This window comes from Tripterygium wilfordii, chromosome 15, assembly GCF_013401445.1.
Source record: "Tripterygium wilfordii isolate XIE 37 chromosome 15, ASM1340144v1, whole genome shotgun sequence".
Lineage (NCBI taxonomy): Eukaryota > Viridiplantae > Streptophyta > Magnoliopsida > Celastrales > Celastraceae > Tripterygium > Tripterygium wilfordii.
The window spans coordinates 3,528,148-3,548,038 of record NC_052246.1 but is presented as its reverse complement, the minus strand read 5'-3'; the positions used below and the strand labels follow the sequence as shown (position 1 = coordinate 3,548,038).

The window sequence follows — 19,891 nt, the reverse complement described above, 5'->3', positions numbered from 1 at the left end:
TGAACAAAAAAAGAATTGCAGACGGGGTATGTTTTGCATTATGATTGTAAATATGCGACATTTTCCCACATCCTCCTATAGACTCACATCCACTGGAAGCATCTGAGAAAATTCTATAGGCAAGTATTAACTTTGAAATTTTTAGTGCCGAGTCGAAGGACACCGCAAGTGACCAAGTCAAAGGGTCAATAAATGCCACCACCAGCCAAGCCAGCTCCTTTACAAATAACAACGTTGGGTAAACGAGAATGAGAGAATATCTGATGTGTTAAAAGTAGTTCATGAAAGGGAGAGAAATTGACACATAAAGATGAAATAATTGAGGAATATCTTTTCATAGAAAACATACTTAACAATGATATACACATCATTAAGATCAAAGACTGTTTCTTGTGATCCAAGTTGAATTTAAACCCCCCAAGAGTAAACATAGCCCCCTTGAAAGAGCACTTGCATGACCCAATGATCCCCTTCCCCGATAGCTGCAGCACTTGCCATGAACTCCAAGGGGATAACAGTTCTGCATTATACTTTACCTGAAGCCAACCTGTACAGAAACGAAGTTCTAATGTCTCACAGGAGGTTGAGACCCATGTACAACAACAATGCTCTGCCCGTGGAATACTATGATTTACTCTTGCTCATCAATGTAGGGGTAACAGAGACGATGCCAATAAGGAACAGAGTGGCAACTGAGCTGAAGTTGTATAGATCCCCAAGTGATTGCAGCTCACCAAGAGCTAATCCAGCCTGCATAACAACCAGATTGGCTCATTTAATTTTAGAAAGCATCATTGCCAGTATTAGCAATGTAAGATCCAATTACTGACAATATGAAGAGTCTCTTCATAACTATACAAGAAACATAAAAGAGTCTCTTCAATCACTGAGCAATAGCACCTGAAAGAAAACTATAAATCTCCATGCAACACGAGAATTCTAGTACCTCACCAGTACCCATCTACACTTCTATTTCCCTTATTTATGGTAGACAGTCATTCTACCAATTTTTAAAGTATTTATAATTTAATACCATATCAACCAACTTCAAACCATCTCATCATCATCATCTGAGGCTTTTGTCCCAAAAGCAAATTTACCAAAATATTATAAGGTACATTGACTCATGTAGCCAACCCTAAACAACCATATTGGCTCAGTTAATCAACTTCAAAACATGTGTTCGACAAAAAAAATGCCAAAATATTATATGAATAAAGCAAATTTTCTACTAGAAAGAACAGGTCATCATATACATTACCCTGACAGTGACATAAGCAGCGGGGATAAGTCCAATGACGGTTGCCAGGAAGAAAATGTGATAAGGTACATTGACTATAGGCGAAGCAACGTTAATAAATGTATTCGGCAAAGTTGGAGTCAATCTTAAGAAAAGCATATAGTTCAACAGGCTCTCCCTTCTTTTTGCCACCTGACAGTTAAACAAAATAATTTATTTAAAATTTGGCGGCATATATAAAAAAGAAAGATACAAAAGGGAGAAGTAGAGCTTCACCTGTGCTTGGAAGAAACTCAGCTTGTCGGGCCAAAGAGAGAAGAGGAGGGGACGTCCAATCAGTTTTGATAGAAAATAGCAAGAAGAAGCACCTGCAGTGGCAGTGAACACAACTAGAGCTACCCCTTTGAATACTCCAAAAAGTGCACCAGCAAGCAATGACATGAAAACAGTCCCTGGAATCATAAAAGTCTGCATGAAAATGTAGACCACACAGTATCCCACCAGGACTTGCGCGGTATAGTCACTTGTGTAGTTTTCAAGGTGATCTCTACAAAAAAAAAAAGGAGTCAACCTACAAATCATTACAAAGAGAAGGGAAAATCATAAGTTTCGCTGAATACATAACAATGCATAGAACGGCAATTCAAAGGAAACATGACATAAAACATGCAACATGAAACAAATTAATTACTAAAGAAGTCCTGGCGCACTAAAAAAACAACGAAAGAGGACTTGATTGCATCTACCCACACACTCACAAAGCATAATAGAACCATTTTTTTCCCCAATAAGTCAAGCTTAATAGAACCGTAATCCAGCTTAAACTAAAAAGATCTTCAAAACCCTAAGTTGGCCATGTGAACTTTCAAGCTGATAATAAATTTTGCCCCGGGTGAATAGAGCATGATCACAAGAATCAAAACACTAGGTTGGCAATGAAACAGTAACTTGACTCAACATCCTTAAACAGTTGTGTTTTTTTAGCTCACGAGTCACTAGAGAAGTTTTGGAAAGAGTGGTCTCCCAATGAAAACCCAAGCTTGTAAAAGTGAGGCTTCAGTGCAATCCAAAAACAACTAAAACCACAAGACTCCTCGCGAGCTATTCCAATTTCCAAGTGTTCAGCATATGAAATGAAATCAAACAACTCTAGAAAAATTTCTTGGTTGCAGCACAAAAATTTGGTGGCGTCTTCTACATTTTTCGTTTCTTCCATACTAACCTATCACAATTCCACACATGACTACCCACAGGATCCATATTATACACAACTCAACTACCTTAAAGATCCTCTTTGTTCTCAGTTGGTGCCACCTTGAAACCGTACATAGCAAAACCATATCTTTTATAATAAAAAAACTAAAAAAGGCGTCAAATAGGTTTGAGGAGGCAAGTAGATGCTCGGGATTGCAAGGAAACCTTTCACATCCATTAGATCTTACATATAGGGTTTAGTGGTTTACCAGTAATTCCCAAATGTAACTGGAGCCATCCACATTCTTCCTCCAAAACAATGTTCTTGTCCCAAAAAATACTTGGCAAAAGTTCTGAATTTTTTTCATTTGTCACTTCTAGATAACCCAATCTCCTACTCTACTAATCCCAATTTGTCAAACTCGACAAATAAATGCTCCATTACGGTTGAACTAAGATAAATCCTTCAAAAAAAATTGTAGGGTTTCTTTATTGGGTGGTCATGAGCCAAACGAAAAATGCATACTCATCCAACATCTCAACACTCCTCGAATACAATATCATGAAGTCATGTGCTCCATCTCATTTTAACCAAAAAAAAAAGCACATCTAAATCCAATTAGCATCATAATCAACTAATTTCAAATAACACTACAAGAAACACGGAGAATCCCCAAATCTTCCCCCAAAAACACATCTGAAAATCCCAATCAAATTAAAAGCAACAAGGTAACATCAACAGCTTCAAAAAAAAAACTAGATCTTCTGCTCAGAATTCAATTAGCACGAAAGTCTTCCCATTTTCAACGCTAATAAACCCTTATGTAAAAGGGAACCCCCAATAAGAAAAAAGAACAGAATAAGAAAAAAAAGGGGGAGGGGGCATTCCAGAGAGGGAGAAAGTAATTGTTTACCTGAGGATTTGAAGATCTTCAAGGGTACGAGGCAGCTTGAGGAAGCTGTAATCCGATGCAGGCATGGTCAGGTAAACCGCAAGAAGACCTATCACAAATCCCAAGACTACCATGGACGCCACGGCCGTCTCCCAAAAGCTCAATGGGAACTTGGATCCCACCCTTTCTTCCTCTCTCTCCGTGTCCATATTTTTTCTGTCAAATTCCCTTCTTTCCCCCACTTTCCTTTCCTTTTCAATGAGAGAGAAGAAGACGAAGCACAAGTCTCCCCTTCTTTCCTTCTGCGGCACCTCTTCTTCCCCTTCTTCTCCCTCTTCAATGTCTTTAATTTGGGCTCTCTTTCCTTCTCCTCTCCTCTCTCTCAATAATTATATATAAGAGATATTACCTTAAAACAAAGAATATTCCCTTCAGAAATAAATTAAATGCGAAAAGGGAAATCAATTTTAGAAACAAATAATTATATAAAAACAAATTATTGAGACTTATACTTTTTTATATAAAGCCCCTCCTCTGTTTTTTCCAGTTTTTTTTTTTAAATAAGAATACTTTATTGCCTTTATTATTCACTGCAATCTCTAAGATGGCACGTCAGCATTGAAATTCAGAGGAAAAAACACGTCATCAAATATAATGGAACAAAAGTGGCAAGAAATAGATGCAACGTGTCCTATTATCCTCTATGGTGGTGCAAGTGGCAGGTAAGCCACGTGATAGTTGTAAGAGACGGAAACACGACAAATAGACGACAACCATTTCGGTAACGTCAAACTGGCGAAGCATGTCACGTGCACGTCCCTCATTTTGCTCCCCAAACAATATTTAATTACTAATTAGTGTTAGATTATGCAATGACTAATCTATCCTTTTGTTATCCAAAGCCCTGTAAAGGTCGTTTTAGACATCACTTTTTCCAGAAGCTATGACGTCTGTTCTCCATCTTTGTAAATGTCAGCTTAAGCTAATTAGTGTGTATTAGTAATCAATTCAAAATTGCTTTTGCTTAAGATAGAAAATGATGAAGATACTAATGACGAGATGAACAAGAAAAAGGATCTTGTTAACGATAGGGTAATGAAGTGGTTAAGACTTAAGAATTAATCACAACATACGATGTGTTATGAACATTCTATCACGTAATTTTTAAAATTTTATATATAGATTCCGATAGATAATTTATAAAAGAACTTACGTTTTATATTGATATTGAGATGTATTTAACATTAAAGTTGTATTAATAAATATTGTGACGTATTTAATTGCTCGCAAGAAGAAAATGAACATAATTATGGCACGAACAAAAATATGAAAAGTATGTCCCTATATATTGTAGTGTTTGTACTTAGTGCCATGCAGGGATAGACATTATTGTATTGCTGACTTGCTGTAAACCGTCCATGTCATTTTCAGACAACGAAACATCATCTTTAGACCAATTTTCAAAACTCGGAGTGAAGAATACTCAAAACCCACCAAAGCATTCACGTTCTTTTTCAAAATCTATACTAGAAAAAACATATATATATGCATCCAATGTTGGGACGTAATGGTAATTAATTGATGTTGAACTCAATTAGAGAGCTAATTAGCAGTTTGATTGTTTTCTACTCCGTTTCATTGGACTAATTAAACTAAATACCTTTTTCTTTTATACATGACACCATCAAATCATTCATTTTATTTTACTCCAACCTAATGAAAATGATTGAAAGGCAAGTTATTAATATATTTAAGCAAAACGCGTTATTGTTTGTTGGTTGATGCACGTAAACATAAGTAAGCACAGTCAAGAAGGCAATTTATGAATAATATATTTGTATTCACGAAGGTACCATAAAAACGTGTGTTTTGCAGTCGGCAGGGCCAACTATTTACGGGCCCTTGGACTCAAAACTTACAACAAATAAGCCCCGTGACCAAGTAAAACTTGGGTTGCACAATGGGAGTAGTAATTGAGGCCCAAGTAATATCCGGGCTCCTTGCACCAATCATTTGATTCGAAGTTATGTAACAGCAATCATAATGATGGTTTTTTATTAGAGCATCAGTAATGTATGAGGATTTATGTTTTATTAATGTGGTTATATTGGAGAATGTGTTTTGCATGAGTAGACCAACAAGATGTATTGGTATATAAATAGTATAAATTTGTTGACTTGATTTTTATATAATAGAAGTAGGATTTAGTATTGATTTAAGATTACAAATGTGTTTAGTGTATGAGATGTGGGCCCCATTTTTACATAAAACAAAGCAAGCATATGGGCTAAGCAAAGCCCATACTCCCAGGCTTGCCCCATGAAAATAAGGCCAATAAATTGATGGTCCATTGTCATATATTTGTTGGGTCATGGATCCAATATTGGCTACAACAATGCCATTATCCTGTCCCATTGTTCTTGGGCCAAGCAAGGGGCATGGTGATTTTTTTTTTGATAAGCAAGGGGTCATGGCTTTATAGTCCATAAATTCTCATGGCCCAATAAAAAGGACATTAAAGTCCATCCAAACCCCCTAAATAAACCTCATTGTGATTGCTCTAATAAACTGACAATTAAATAAAAAAAAAGTCACTTAAGAAAAAAATCATAAAAGGAGTCCACATCATTCTTTAGAAGTGTGTGCCAACATTAAAGGAAATCCACATGTAAATTGAATCTTCCAACAAAAAATTCATTGTCACCAAATAGCCAAATATCTTCACACACACTTTTATTTAGCCGCAAAAACTTAGTGAGAGTGAGAGAGTTTTTTTCCAAACTAACACTCTGACAACAAGTATTTCCCAATATAACATTTAGATGAAAATATTTTTCTATATAACACTACACGTCATTTACACTAATGTGATTAGTAAAAGTTTTTTACAATCATGTCATTCGTATAGGCATGATTTTTTTTTTATAGTCACGCCGTTGCTATTGGTATGACTAGTGTTAGACTTTAATCACTCCATCAGCAACGGCGTTACTTAAAAAAAAGATTGAGTGATGATGTTCTCAATGGCGTCACTTTCAGATCTCTTGATAAATCATTATAGTTCTCCCTCACTTTGTGTCCTTCACGGATCCGATAAATGATCTTTACCCATGTTTGTGGTACCGAAATCAATCTTTCTAGAGGGTTCCTACTCCAAGCGCTTGAAGGATCTGATCATCAACTTGTGAAACCCAAATTGTATCAAGAACTCAAGCCTAGATCTACTCAGCCATGAAGTCAAGATTTTCAACACATCCAAGCCTAGATCTGTTCAGTTCTCGCAATCACAAACCAGAGATGACTTTCTCTTTCTTTCAGAATACCCATTGATGCTACACAGGTCATCGATTAGGGAGGAGTACTTGGATTGGGAGCAAAAATAACAACGACGATGTGGTTTTGTTGTTGTAGCCGACGATGGGATTTTGGTGTTGCTCAATCAAAATTTTTGATTCATTTGGTGGTGTCGGCAAGGAGGGGATCAAAATTTTTGGGTCCAGATGGTGTCATCCGTCATGATCCTCCAACTTCATACCCCTCAATTGCTTCCACCTTACTCAAATGGGTTTTGCAGTGTATCAAGAGAGACATAGGAGAATGGTCGGGCAAAACACAAAGAATAAAGATCGTGCCAACAACATTAGCGTCACTCTATGAGTAAAACTAATGACGCCATTGGTATTGATGTGATTGTTGAAAAACAATCACGCCAATAACATCGACGTGATTGTAAAAATTTTTCACTAACCACGTCAATGTAAATGACGTGTAATATTATATAAGAAAATATTTTCATCCCAATATTATATTAGAAAATACTTACTCTCAGAGTGTTAGTTTGGAAAAAAAAAAAACCTCAAGAGTGAGACCTCTAGGGTCAGAGCATGTCCAATGGACACTTGATAGCACATTTGAAGTGTTGAAAGTGAATTTTATGGAAAATTTAAAGTAATAGAGAGCTCTACAATGGATTAAAATGAACACTTGAAAACACACTTTCTTGATAATGACACTTGTTTTATAGGTTGTTGTGGAAAATGACACTTAAATTATGAAGTATGAATATAGTTGATGAATAGTGAAGAGAGAGATGATGAAAAGGAAGAGAGATGTGATGAAAATGAAGATAGAGGTGATAAAAAGTAAGAGAGATGATGAAAAGTAAGGAAGAGATTATGAAAAAAAAGAGAGAGAAAATAGAGAAATGAGTTTGAAGTGTTAGAAAGTATGAAGTGTTGATGAATAATGTATATTTTGGGACTCATTCACCCAATTAAATTATGCCACCCAGGATAGAGAAGAAGAGAGAGAATGATTTTGAAGTGTTTGATATTTCTTTTATCACTGGAGTTGCTCTCACAATCCCAAACAAAACCACCGACTCTTTATTAATTGACGATTAAACCCCATATTTTTCAAGTGCAAAACGACCGGACCATATTCAAAACTCAAAAGCGTCCTCCCAAATCAACGTTGACTCTTACTCACCTGTCATTTTCGCTCCAATCCTAACCGTCCATTTCCGTGCATCCGATCCCACCGTCACTTCATGGGTCCTCCCCACGTGTTCACTTCACTGTGCGGCGCGAATCCGCATATGTTAAAACTGAATATGCCACGTGTATACCCCACGCAATCACGCTAACCCATGTTATCTTTATCTCTCTAATCTCTATCTAACCCTAGTACAAGCTATATATATATATATATGTCTGTGTGTGTATATATATATATATTAACACCACCTCCTCTTGCCCTTTCTCTCCACCTCTATCATCACTCATCACTGCAATTCTCTTTCAGAAAGTATCCCATTCCTCCAAAGTTTTCCGAGAAATAAACGCAATAGAAACGTTGATTGAAATTTTTGGCTGTGAATTGATTGAATGGTTGTGTTCTTGATTCCGGATTGGTTTCTCGAAGAGTTTGGCAAATGTCGAGCCGGAGATTCGCTATTGGTTATGCTTTGGCACAGAAGAAGCAGAAAAGCTTTATCCAGGAGTCCTTGGTGAGTCTGTGCAGGGAGCGTGGGATAGATCTCGTGAAGATCGACCAAGAACGGCCGCTGGTGGATCAGGGGCCGTTCGATTGCGTGCTGCATAAATTGTACGGCGACGATTGGAAGGGGCAGCTGGTGGATTTTCTGGCGAAGAATCCTAATGCGGTGGTCATTGACTCGCCGGACGCAATTGAGCGCCTACACAATCGGATTTCGATGCTCCAGGTGGTGTCAGAGCTCAAAATCGAGGACCAGAGCGGCACCTTCGGGATACCAAAGCAGATTGTGATTTACGACAAGGAGACGCTTTTTGATCGGCAAGCATGGGAGTTCCTGAAGTATCCTGTTATTGCGAAACCCTTGGTGGCTGATGGTACCGCCAAATCTCACAAAATGGCGTTGGTATTTAACCACGACGGGCTGAACAAGCTAAAGCCCCCTATTGTCTTGCAAGAATTCGTGAATCATGGTGGGGTGATCTTCAAAGTATATGTGGTTGGGGAGTACGTGAAATGCGCGAAGAGGAAGTCCTTGCCTGACGTGTCGGAGGAGAAATTGAAGACTCTAGAGGGCTCCTTGTCGTTTTCTCAAGTCTCGAATCTGGCAACCCATGAAAAAAATGACGATAAGTACTACAAATTGATGCAGTTGGACGATACCGAGATGCCACCACAGAATTTTATATCTGATATTGCTAGGGGTTTGAGGGGATTAATGAAATTAAACCTTTTTAACTTTGATGTGATAAGGGACACCAGGATTGGAAACCGTTATCTTATCATTGACATAAATTACTTTCCTGGGTATGCTAAAATGCCATGTTATGAGACTGTCCTGACTGATTTCTTCTGGGATGTGGTGCAAAAGAAAGGATGTGCGGTGGGTAGGAGTTTCAGTGCGGGAGAGAGTGGAGAACAGGTGGGTTTGGATTCAAGATTGACGCTTAGTTGTGAGAAGGAGGTGAGGAAAATTGTTAGCAATACTTGCTGCAGTGACGGTGAAGAGAATGAAAGCGTCGTTCAAGTTTGACTGAAAATGTAGTGAAGAACCAGTGTCTCTCTGTTTATCTGGTAATTGGCTTTTTTGGGTTGCTGGAAGGTGCTCAGGCATTGGAACCCTTGAGCCATTTTGTGGACCGAAAGTAGTTGGTCATTGGCTTCAGATAGAGTTTGGTACAGTCACAGATATTAGGTCCATCTTGGATTTAGGTTTTAGCCTCTTGACAACAATACATGGTGTTTCTGTGTCGATCATGTACAGTCATGTCCACCATTGCTCTGGAGATAGGTATCTCTCTATTAACTTCCTAGGAAAGTTAAGTTGTACTTAGAGGCTTTAGTGTTTGATTTTCTTAGAAGCTGTTTCAGTTGGTGCCTGCACCTTTGCAAATGCATTTTACCAATTTTGTCAGTGGAATTTTCAACTTTAATACTTGCCTTTTTTACTTTGTTAAATGATGAAAATTATGTTTTCTGTTGCATAAACTGTTGTAGTTATTCATTGTAGTTATTTAGGATGTGACTGAAATGGGGTTACATTTTTTGGGTTTCTAATTTGGTATAAAATACTAATGGAATGGTAATCGACAACAAGGACTCTACACCATGACTTAAATAGCATGGAGATGATAGTTCTTTGCCAGATTGTGTGCATACATGTAGACAAGTGTTTTGAGTGCTGAAGTTATATAGACAGAGTAACGAATATTGATCCATGCCTATTACTTTAGAATGTTGATCTAGCTGTATTTTGTATGGACATGCCTTGTCATTTTCTCAAATCCTATATTTGAGGGAGTTAAAAAGTTTGGATTTGATTCCATTTACAGGTTTATGATCCCAACAAATAATATTGGTATGTAGCTTATAATAGGCTTTGCAATTTCAATTGATCTTGGATTTGAACTATTATTATTTTTGTGGAGAGTGAATAAATCTCTATTTCTTTATTAGTTCCGGGCACTTCCAGCACTATGTACTGGCTCCTCAACATATCAAGCTTATTAAGCACTTCTAATTTAGAATAAGGTCTTATGTGATCGTAAATAATAATATCCAATATATATGGAAAATTGCACAAAAGGTCATGCTAGCTTTCTTTGTCCATTTTAAAGCACTTGGTGCCCTAGTAGTGGCTGGATTCTTTCTTGTTAGAAATTTTACTATGTCCAAGTTGGCCCCATCTGTTGATTTGGTGCACTTGTCTGCCACATGAATTGATTCTATGGCAACAGAAAATTTATGATTTCATTTGGTTTGTGTTGGACATGGGTATGAACACTTTTGGAACATTCTAAAGTCGTGACATGAAATCTCATACACGTTTCCTTTGTAAGTGTAATTGGTGCAGTTACTATACTAGGGGCCTGGGAGTGCTGAAGGCAATTGGAATGTGATTTAAAAGAAACTTAGTGTTTTGTCTATTATTGGTTTTCATTTTTCTCTCTCCATTCAGAATGCAAGGTATGACGTTTGCATGTAACAACTGGAACCTACTGGAGTTTCAACCCTTTGGTGCCCTCTAAGATTTATTTTAAACTTTTTCTGCACATGGATACTATCCTCAGCAGATTTGAAAGTGACGCTGTAGAGATTCACTGCTTCTAAATGCTTTTGATTTTTCTGCGCAACCTTTTATTGTCCAGTGGCCAATCATTAGTTATTTACTTATTGAGTAGCTCGTGGATATTGAGAGACAAGGAAGAAACCCTTTTGGAAAACAAAAATTCTTTATTGTGCTTTCCATTTATGTTAATTTGTTTCCCCAGCTGTGATCAACCACTCTATGCTGCCCCCAATTACTGGCATTCTGTTCTTACTCGCCCTTGTTTCTTCCCATTCTCCTTGGCACGGTCAAATGTGGTATATCTTCATGCTGCTCATTTCTGAAATCTGAAGAAGTTATCTTATCAGTGGTTTCTTTTCAAGGTAAAGATCCATCAACTATGTTTTGCCCTTTCCATTCCAGTGAAGTGAGTAATCACTGTCTATGCCATATTGCCATGGTTTGATTGTTGCTTCGCGTCCAATTAGTTCCTTTATGATTGCTTTGGTAAATTAATATCTTTCAACTGCAAATTTCTCTATTTCCATTGAGAATTTGAATTGATGATCAATGAAATTTGAATAACTTTTCTGTTAGGAAAAGCTCAGCTAGTGCATTATTAATTATTTGATAAAGACATCCAACTTTAAATTTTATATGCGGCTACAATTATGCTGATGATCAATGAGTTTTACTTACTTCTCAGTTTGGGATGGCTGTTATTGAAAGCAGTTTGCTGAGCTGGTACATTATTGTTAATAGATGAGATTTTGCTGACTGGCATATGGTAAGGTTTTGATGATGTGCACTGTTAAATTTTTTTAATGATGTACAATGATGCAGTGACCTCTTTTAGCATTTTCAATCCTGGCTTGCAAATCAGCTTCTTTAGACTTGCAACCCCGATAATTGATTTTGATTGGGTCTTATCTGCGCTTTCTAGATTCATCATCATTGTCAAAGCATTTCTCCTGAATGGTTTGAGGTCAGATTATATATTCTGGATAATTTGATGGTATAATTTTGTGGCCATATTTGATAAATTAATTTGAAAACTCCAAATTGCCTACCACTGAAAGATGTTCAAAGGACAAAAAGCAAAAACAAAACTTTTGCATTCTTTTGTGCATATTCTGCACTTTCAGTAGATGTGTTTGTCATCTTGAAACACATCTTCAAATTTTATTATATAGTGCTATGCATCTGTTCTTTGTTCCAAATGCAATTGGTAATCTCAAGTTCGTTAGTGCAGTTGCTGGTAGTGGATTAGAATGAGGGGGACAAGATGAAGTGGAAGTCTAGGAGAGTTGTGCATTTGTTCATGTTATGTGAGTGGAATAATGGAGCATTCAAAGTATTTAATTAGAATCCTGACTTCTTTCTGCTTATGGGTGTCAGTATCTTGTACATGTCATGTATGGAAGAGTTATATAGTTCTTTTGTGCAAACAAAGACTTTTGTTTGGTTCAGGTGATTGACATTTTGAGCAAAGGCAGGATGTTGGAGAGATGCAAAGCATTTACTTCAGTGTTGCATATGAAGGTGAATATGATGAAATTCACCTATACTTTCATCTACTGGCAAGGTGGTTGCTAAGTGCATTTGCCCAATAAGTCATCTTCTGCTTCTTCCAATCACTCCCTCCCTCTTTATACATGTGCATTCTTGAGCACACATTTAGAGTAATTTCCTTTGTCAGATTTCCCTTGTGATTATTTGCAAGTTTCACCTGGATTAATCTTGTTGCGAATAATTGTGTGGATTTAGGGTCCTGGCTGATGATCAAGCTCAAGAAATAATAAAGGAACCATGATCTCTCTCACCATGCTGGGAAAAACGTGTTTTAGTAACTGATGTTTTTTGTCAAACCAATTCATCTTGGGCTTGAGCATTCTCTGAGAGTCGTAGGGGAATTTGGGTTTTTTTTTTCCTTTTTCTTTCTTTCTTGGGTGAGATACTTTGAGTGATTAATTCGGTTGGTCTATTCTATTTTCTAGGCAAGTAATGGTCCTAATGGAGAATGGAAATAACACAAACATGGAAAAGGGACATAAATTTAGTCGGGAAATCTACCGGACGAGAATGTGAATTTGTGTAAACATCGGCAGTGCCATTGAGTGACGATTGAACCTGTCGGTTGGGCTATCCGTAGTTGTGCGAAATCTTGATTGGGCCTGGACAATGCGAGCCTTTTGTAACTTTGGGCCCGTTAGGATTCTTAAACTTATGCTCCAATGGATTCCAACAGATAAGGGCCCATAAACTTAGGCTCCAACGGATACCAACATATAATGGCCCAAGGTTGATGTATAATAATATTTATTCCCACAATTGAATAAAAAGACAACTCTGACAAAGCCCAATGAAAAATGTCGACAACTTTGCTGGGCTAAACTTATAGACCATAGCATGACTGCGAAAACCAACAACCGAATGATGGATTTAAACCAAAGCTAAACTATATAATATGGGTGATTAGGTATCCTACACAATGTGAAGTATGAACTCGCATTTGGAACTCATCTTTGTTATGAAAATGATTAATCGATAGACATCCTCTCTTTTTTTTAAAAAAAAATTATTTATTGAAAAGGGCACTCCAATTATGTGGGACAAAGTTGTTCCTGTTGAGTGGGAACTTAATGACATTGTGTTTTTACCTTGACCTCCACCATAATCCATTTTGATTGGGATTGTGTGTCTCTTAAGATTTGTGGGACCAACTCTTTTTCTTTGTTTTTTGCTTACAATAATTCCCTCCTCCCCTCTCTATCTGTCTCTCTTTATTATTTTCCAAGAGAATAAAACTGTTCAATTGTGGAAAGTTGAAACCAAGAAAATGTCCAATGGGAAAGGAAAGGAACAAAGCCAAAATTTTCTGCGATGGGTTCTTGTCAAAAAATCTCTTTCCTTTCACTCACTAATGACTAATCCCTCCATATTTGTTTGCTACTTGTCTAAAGCTTATGGTCTTTGAAAAAGATTCAAAATGTCTCCCACTTTTCTTTTATTTTTGGGAAATATTTAAATACATTATAGGATCCCATACCTCTCTAGCTATAATAGGTGTGACTCATTTACATATAATCTGCTTTAATTCTCTGTTTTTTTTTTAAAAAAAAAAAACAAATTAATAAACTTACTACGTACTCTTAAGCTTTAAGACCTATCTATACCTAAAAAGAATTTATTTCTCAACTTAGGTTATATATACTTGGGAATATTAAGATTGATGTATTTCCGTATATTATTAATAATCACATAATTTAAGAATTAGCTAGCTAGCTAATTATCTCTACTTTTTGCTGAAAGATTTGCATGAAAAAGTCTACAAGTTTGCATGTAACACCTTTTATAGATAAACTTGAACACTATCTAATTAAGTCACATTCAAGAACAAAATTTTGTAGGGAATATATATGTATATTAAGTGAAAGTTGTGGTATGTAAAGACCATCAGTTATAGATTCCTTGCATAAACTAAACTAAATGATAATACTTTTAGTTTATTTGTAATCATCAATGTCTAAAAAAGCATATCTTCTTAATATTTTTCAAATCTTTTTTTTTCTTCCTCAAGTCATTCAATGTTTCTTCTTCTTTTATGGGTATTCATCAGACAAAATGGGTGGATTCTGGTTTTGAATTCTATATGTCTAGATATGTTTTGTTATCATATAATTACTTTTAAAATCATAATTAGCCTTAGAAATCAAACAAACGAGGCATTTCCTTAAAAACCCAACACCTGTCAAAATATATAATAATTGAAAAAATAAAAGACATTTGAAAGTCTTAGTCCAAAATAGAAAAATTCCCTTCTAATGATTTGATTTAAGGTACCAACTACTCCCATAACACCTTTTATCCAACGCTTGTCTTGCATGAGACATCCCCTCCAATTAGTCAAATAAGATATAATTTTAAAAATAAAATAACAAAAGTGTTGTAATTATTTGGTTTATTATTTATAACTTTAGAACATATAACATAAGAGCTGTGATTATTTGGATTTGATCAAGACTTAGACCCGCAATCCAATTGAAGTAATTCTTTCTAACCACAAAGTATAAAATTATAGTTACATTTTATTTTTACAAATACACGAGAAAATATTCAGTGATTCTGGAACAATAATAAAAAAATATTTCATTATTTATCAACCACAACATAAGACTTCTGATAGATAAATGATTTTGACAGGCTGATTAATTTGCCTTAATTTTCTTATATTCATTGTATAGGAGCCCTACTTGTCACACACAGTGATATGTAAACCCTCATGACTTGTCTAGCTAAACCTTTTGTGTTCACATATGAAGACCTTTTTGAGACAACATTGGGTTCTTCTTTTTGGACCTAAATATATATACTTGATTGAAGGAAAAATCAACTTGTCTTTTTAGAACAATTTGGTTATAATGTCTTTATGTAATTTGTTATCTTGGGATTTGTAATAAATCATTGAAGACTTTCAATCTTGCATTCCAATTTGGTAGCAAATGGTGCTTAATCATCGCTCATATAATTTCATTTGCTTTTGCTTCACGTTTTGAGAAGGATATGATTAGAAGTGAGTCATGAACAGAATTTGCCATTATTTTGACAAGCATGACTGTAATTCTGTTCTGTTTGACCAAATATAGCATATATATATGAAGAAGGAAAAAACATAATGGGCCATATATAATTATTCGTGACAAATAATGTTACCTTGAAAACAGTGGGGCATATTAATGTTATGTCATTTATCAAAATCAAAATTTCTAAAGGAATATATATATATCTATATATATATATATATATATATATATATATATGAATTCTCCTATAAGTACTCAAAGTAAGGACTTAAAATAAGTACACATGTTTTCACCGTTGATTTAAAATATATGGGACCCAAAACAGTGGGTCCCACTAGTCATTTCTCTTAAATCAATGGTCAAAAAGCTATACTTATTTTAAGTCCTTACTTTGAGTACTTATTGGAGAATTCCTATATATATATATATATATATAATTTCATGCTGCATATATTAGGGCTTTTAAGTTTGGGCCTTATTATGATGAGGGTTTTGGGTTGACTCAATACAGTCCTCTTAATAATATATAAGAGAGAAATGCTATAATTTGAAAATTTTGAAAAGGATGAGATGAAAAAAAGTAGAGGTGAGATAGAAGTTTGGTTTAAACCATACATTGTATTGTTCGTCTTGGGTTTAAGACTAGCGTGACTTTGTCCTTATTAAAATAATTCTCAAGTGTTGAGATATTGGGCCTCACTCATAAATGTGTGATATTTTTATTCTAAAAAAAAAGACTTTCTAAATCTTTTATTGTCTAAATGATATATCTAGGGAATGAGAAGACAATACTGTTGAGAACATCACTTTATAAATTATAATATATATAACAGGAAATCATAGCATATAATGTGCATGGCATTAATGTAGGATTCCTCTTTTGACTCCTCTCTAATTTTAATATTGTCACATCTTATTTAGGTATGGGAACTAAATCAAGATTTGTAGAATAATTTTCTAAGGTATGAAAAACATGTACCGACAAGTTTAGATGCTTCCGGACGACATATCTTCCTATAAAGAAATCCTCGAAACATGTGTGTTTGGAAACTAAACCAAGAAAGGTTTGAAATGATATTAATCATCTCATATTTATGGTAATAAAATACACAATCCCCGACTTAATTAATTGGAGTATATGAAGATTTTCAACAATATATATGTCAGTTTCTAATTTCTATTCCGCATTGTTCGCATTGCAGCGGCAAATTTCATGGTATAAAATGACAAAAAAAGAAGAAGACATTAATTAACATAAACATGCACTAAGAAACAAACCTAGCTAGTTTTGTTTTGTAACATTGCTTCCAAGGCTGTCGGGAACCCTAGGAAAACCAAATCATAATTTAACACATATCAGTGTGAATGTGTGTATATATATATATATATACTCATCAAGTCATTGAATGACCTAGCCCTTATAGTATAATGACAATAGCTAGGTTACAAGTTACAACTATAATTAAGTATTTGGGCTCATTTTGTTGGACTCGAAAAGTCAAAGGAGTAGTATATATTTTTGGGATTAATTATGGTCTCATGATTTGAAGTACCAAGCCTTTTTATGTATTTATAATTCTCTCTCAAATGAAGAGTTAATTAAGGAGAAATATTAATCCGATTTTTCTTCTCATTGAGTATTCCCATGCATGGCATCTTGTTGATCTCAAGGTGAGCAGCAGGCTAGAGACAATGTGATGCCTCAACTTATAATACTTTCAACTTACTTTTATATATATATATATGCATATCTTCCAAAGACAACAATTAATGCAAATGCCTAGTTTTTGCTCTCATTAGATGAAGCAAACACATATATAATTATATACCCAAAATGGCCTTATATATATATATATATAAGAACGTGGTGAAAGTGTGTGTTACTGTTGGGTAATAGTTATTATTGGTTATGTCATATGTGTTTAACTAGAGAGAGGGAGAGAGTAAATAAATAGGGACCCAAATTTATCCAAAAAGGCAAGAAATTAAAGTAAAGTTATTACAAGGCAAAAGTAACACTCACCAGTGATTATAGGCAGTTGTTAAAGGCACTAAAAAGCCTTTGCATCATCTTTTTTATGTGCCCAAAGATAATTGATTCTACTTTTCTTTTTTTTTCTTTTCTTTTTTTCATGGAAAGAGGGATGAACCCAAAAAATAAAAAGATTGAGCCCTTTTGTTACTAACAAGCTAGCTTGCTGCAGTTGATTTGATCAATCATGTTGTAATTAGATGTATTAGACAATAATTAACCTTATTAGAAATTAAATTTAGTAATAATCCTACCCGCAATTGTTGTTAATAAGTCAAAAGATATACAAACACCTTTTTTCTTGATTTTGAAAGCAAATGTGGCCATTCAATTCAGCATAGCTAGCTAGATTGATTGCTTTATATATATATATAAAAGGACCACAATGATTTACCCACAAAAGGAGGTCAAGCAATTAGGACCAACTTGCATATATATCATCGATCAATTATTTTGCTGTTGAGTTGATTTAACTCATAATCAATACTTACACCCAAATACCAAGGAGAGGTGATTCGGTTGGCAATCGACTGGATTAGACATATATGTGTCCAAAGTTCTATTCTAGCTGTACGCATATTTTTCTGCGGGATTTCAAAACAAAAATTGCTTACACCCAAATGTGTCTCTAACCACACAATATAAGCTTGCATTATTCCAAATTGAGCTTCTTGTCAAATAATTAAATAGTAGCATACATTTTTGTGATGCAGAAGAATTTTATACAAGAATGGCTTTTTGAAGAAATATGTGATGGTTGTTACCTAATCAAAGTATATAGTGAGAGTACAAGTAGTAGATTAAATATCCTTTGCTAAAATAATATGCTGTTGTTAGGACATAACATCAAAACATGACCAACTTCATTAAACACAAAAAGACTATATAACTACCTGGATGTCTAATTATGGGTTATCTTTTAATCACCTCGAAAACTAGAGCCATGTAGTAAGCGATACCAAACATGGTATGGATTTGCATTTATAGATTGTTTTTCCAGAACGAAATACCATGCAATTTCAATCAAAATCTCCATTTCATTGCTTATCAATAAACAGTCCAAAATGGCTCTAGAAAATGATGGAATACCTTACCTTATATATATATATATATATATATAATCTTCTTTCCATATTATAGAGAACATCAAATGTGTTTATATAGCTTTAGCATTAAAGGAGATATAAATCCACATTAATCACATGGTCCTACGGGACCAATTTAAAGAATTATGTACAACCTCTTGATGTTTAATTTAGGGGTCTAATTTACCTAATTTGGGAGATCAAATATATTGAAAATGCTAAAAATCCTAGTATTTGTTGTCTCAACTATCTGAAATGTTGAGATGAACGCATATAATTCATGTGAAATTGTGGGTTTCATATGTCCCACATGATCTATATGAAATTGTTTACATCTATCTAAACATTTGGGATACCTGAAAAAAAAAAAAAACATTGCGATCCGTAAATTGCTGCAAATATATACATTGATCAATAATTCACATTTCTAATTGATTTTTTTAATTAAAAATTTAGGAATTTTTTTGATAAATCAGATGGATTTTATTAAACGGGAAGATAAAAATTACAAGCCAAACTAATAATTAGTTTTGAAAGGGGTACAATTAAATAGAACTCGAAATTAAGAAGATATGGGCCATGACTGGTATCAGTGAAGAGACGTAATCAATTGTTTCAACAATTTAAGCAATTTAAGTGAAAGAAATTCAATCAATCTACATAGTAGGCATTGACTCTTTTATGCATATTTTGATTAATAACCCTTTTGTTAATCTGTACTACTGATCACATAATCCAGATTAGATTATCCCTGCATGCTGTGCAAATTATATATGCAATCAATGATCAGAGACTAATTAGATTTTCCTGCAAAGCCAAACATATACATACACACACACGCATATATATACTCTTCTGATTTGGCAATGGCTACAGAGAGTCTGGACTGATTAAGTGCACTTTGCATATATTTTGTACATTCAACACATACATATGGGTTCTAGCTACTGTCTCTAGACTAGATGGTTGCAGCTGCATTCATATATAATACATTTAAGTGAAAAGACATATTTACCACTACAAACCCACTCCCCTCCTTTGTTATAATAAAAGGCAATTTTGACTTTTTCACTGACTTCTTTTAGGATAGAACCATATGGTCCATATCCCTGTGCCCCTGCGAGAGTGCCCATAAATTCTCTCCCTCTCTCTCTGAATATATCGCGAGAAATTGGGGAGAAATTAATGATGGGTCTAAGAGTAATACCAACATGAAGAACAAAAGAATGATTATTGAGAATAATTAGAGGGTTTTTTCATGATGATCACAATGAGTGGCTGTAATTGAGGTAAGTAATTATGTATGTACCACCTCTATATA

The 19,891-nt window shown here is 35.0% G+C and overlaps 2 protein-coding genes across 2 annotated transcripts; one reads left to right on the top strand and one right to left on the bottom strand.

The window, feature by feature from the left end:
• Positions 1 to 311: 311 nt before the first annotated feature.
• On the bottom strand, positions 312 to 3,689 carry LOC120015898 (uncharacterized membrane protein At4g09580-like). The gene is made up of 4 exons (XM_038868395.1): positions 3,349 to 3,689; positions 1,517 to 1,787; positions 1,262 to 1,432; positions 312 to 750 (listed from the first exon to the last, which is right to left on the bottom strand). Exons 1-4 carry the CDS (start codon positions 3,534 to 3,536, stop codon positions 625 to 627), a joined length of 756 nt encoding a protein of 251 aa, XP_038724323.1. The 5' UTR covers positions 3,537 to 3,689; the 3' UTR covers positions 312 to 624.
• A 4,367-nt stretch (positions 3,690 to 8,056) lies between these two features.
• Positions 8,057 to 9,757, top strand: LOC120016083 (inositol-tetrakisphosphate 1-kinase 1-like). Its single transcript, XM_038868676.1, has one exon. The coding sequence runs from the start codon at positions 8,261 to 8,263 to the stop codon at positions 9,353 to 9,355; it is 1,095 nt and encodes a 364-aa protein (XP_038724604.1). The 5' UTR covers positions 8,057 to 8,260; the 3' UTR covers positions 9,356 to 9,757.
• The last annotated feature ends 10,134 nt before the right edge of the window (positions 9,758 to 19,891 follow it).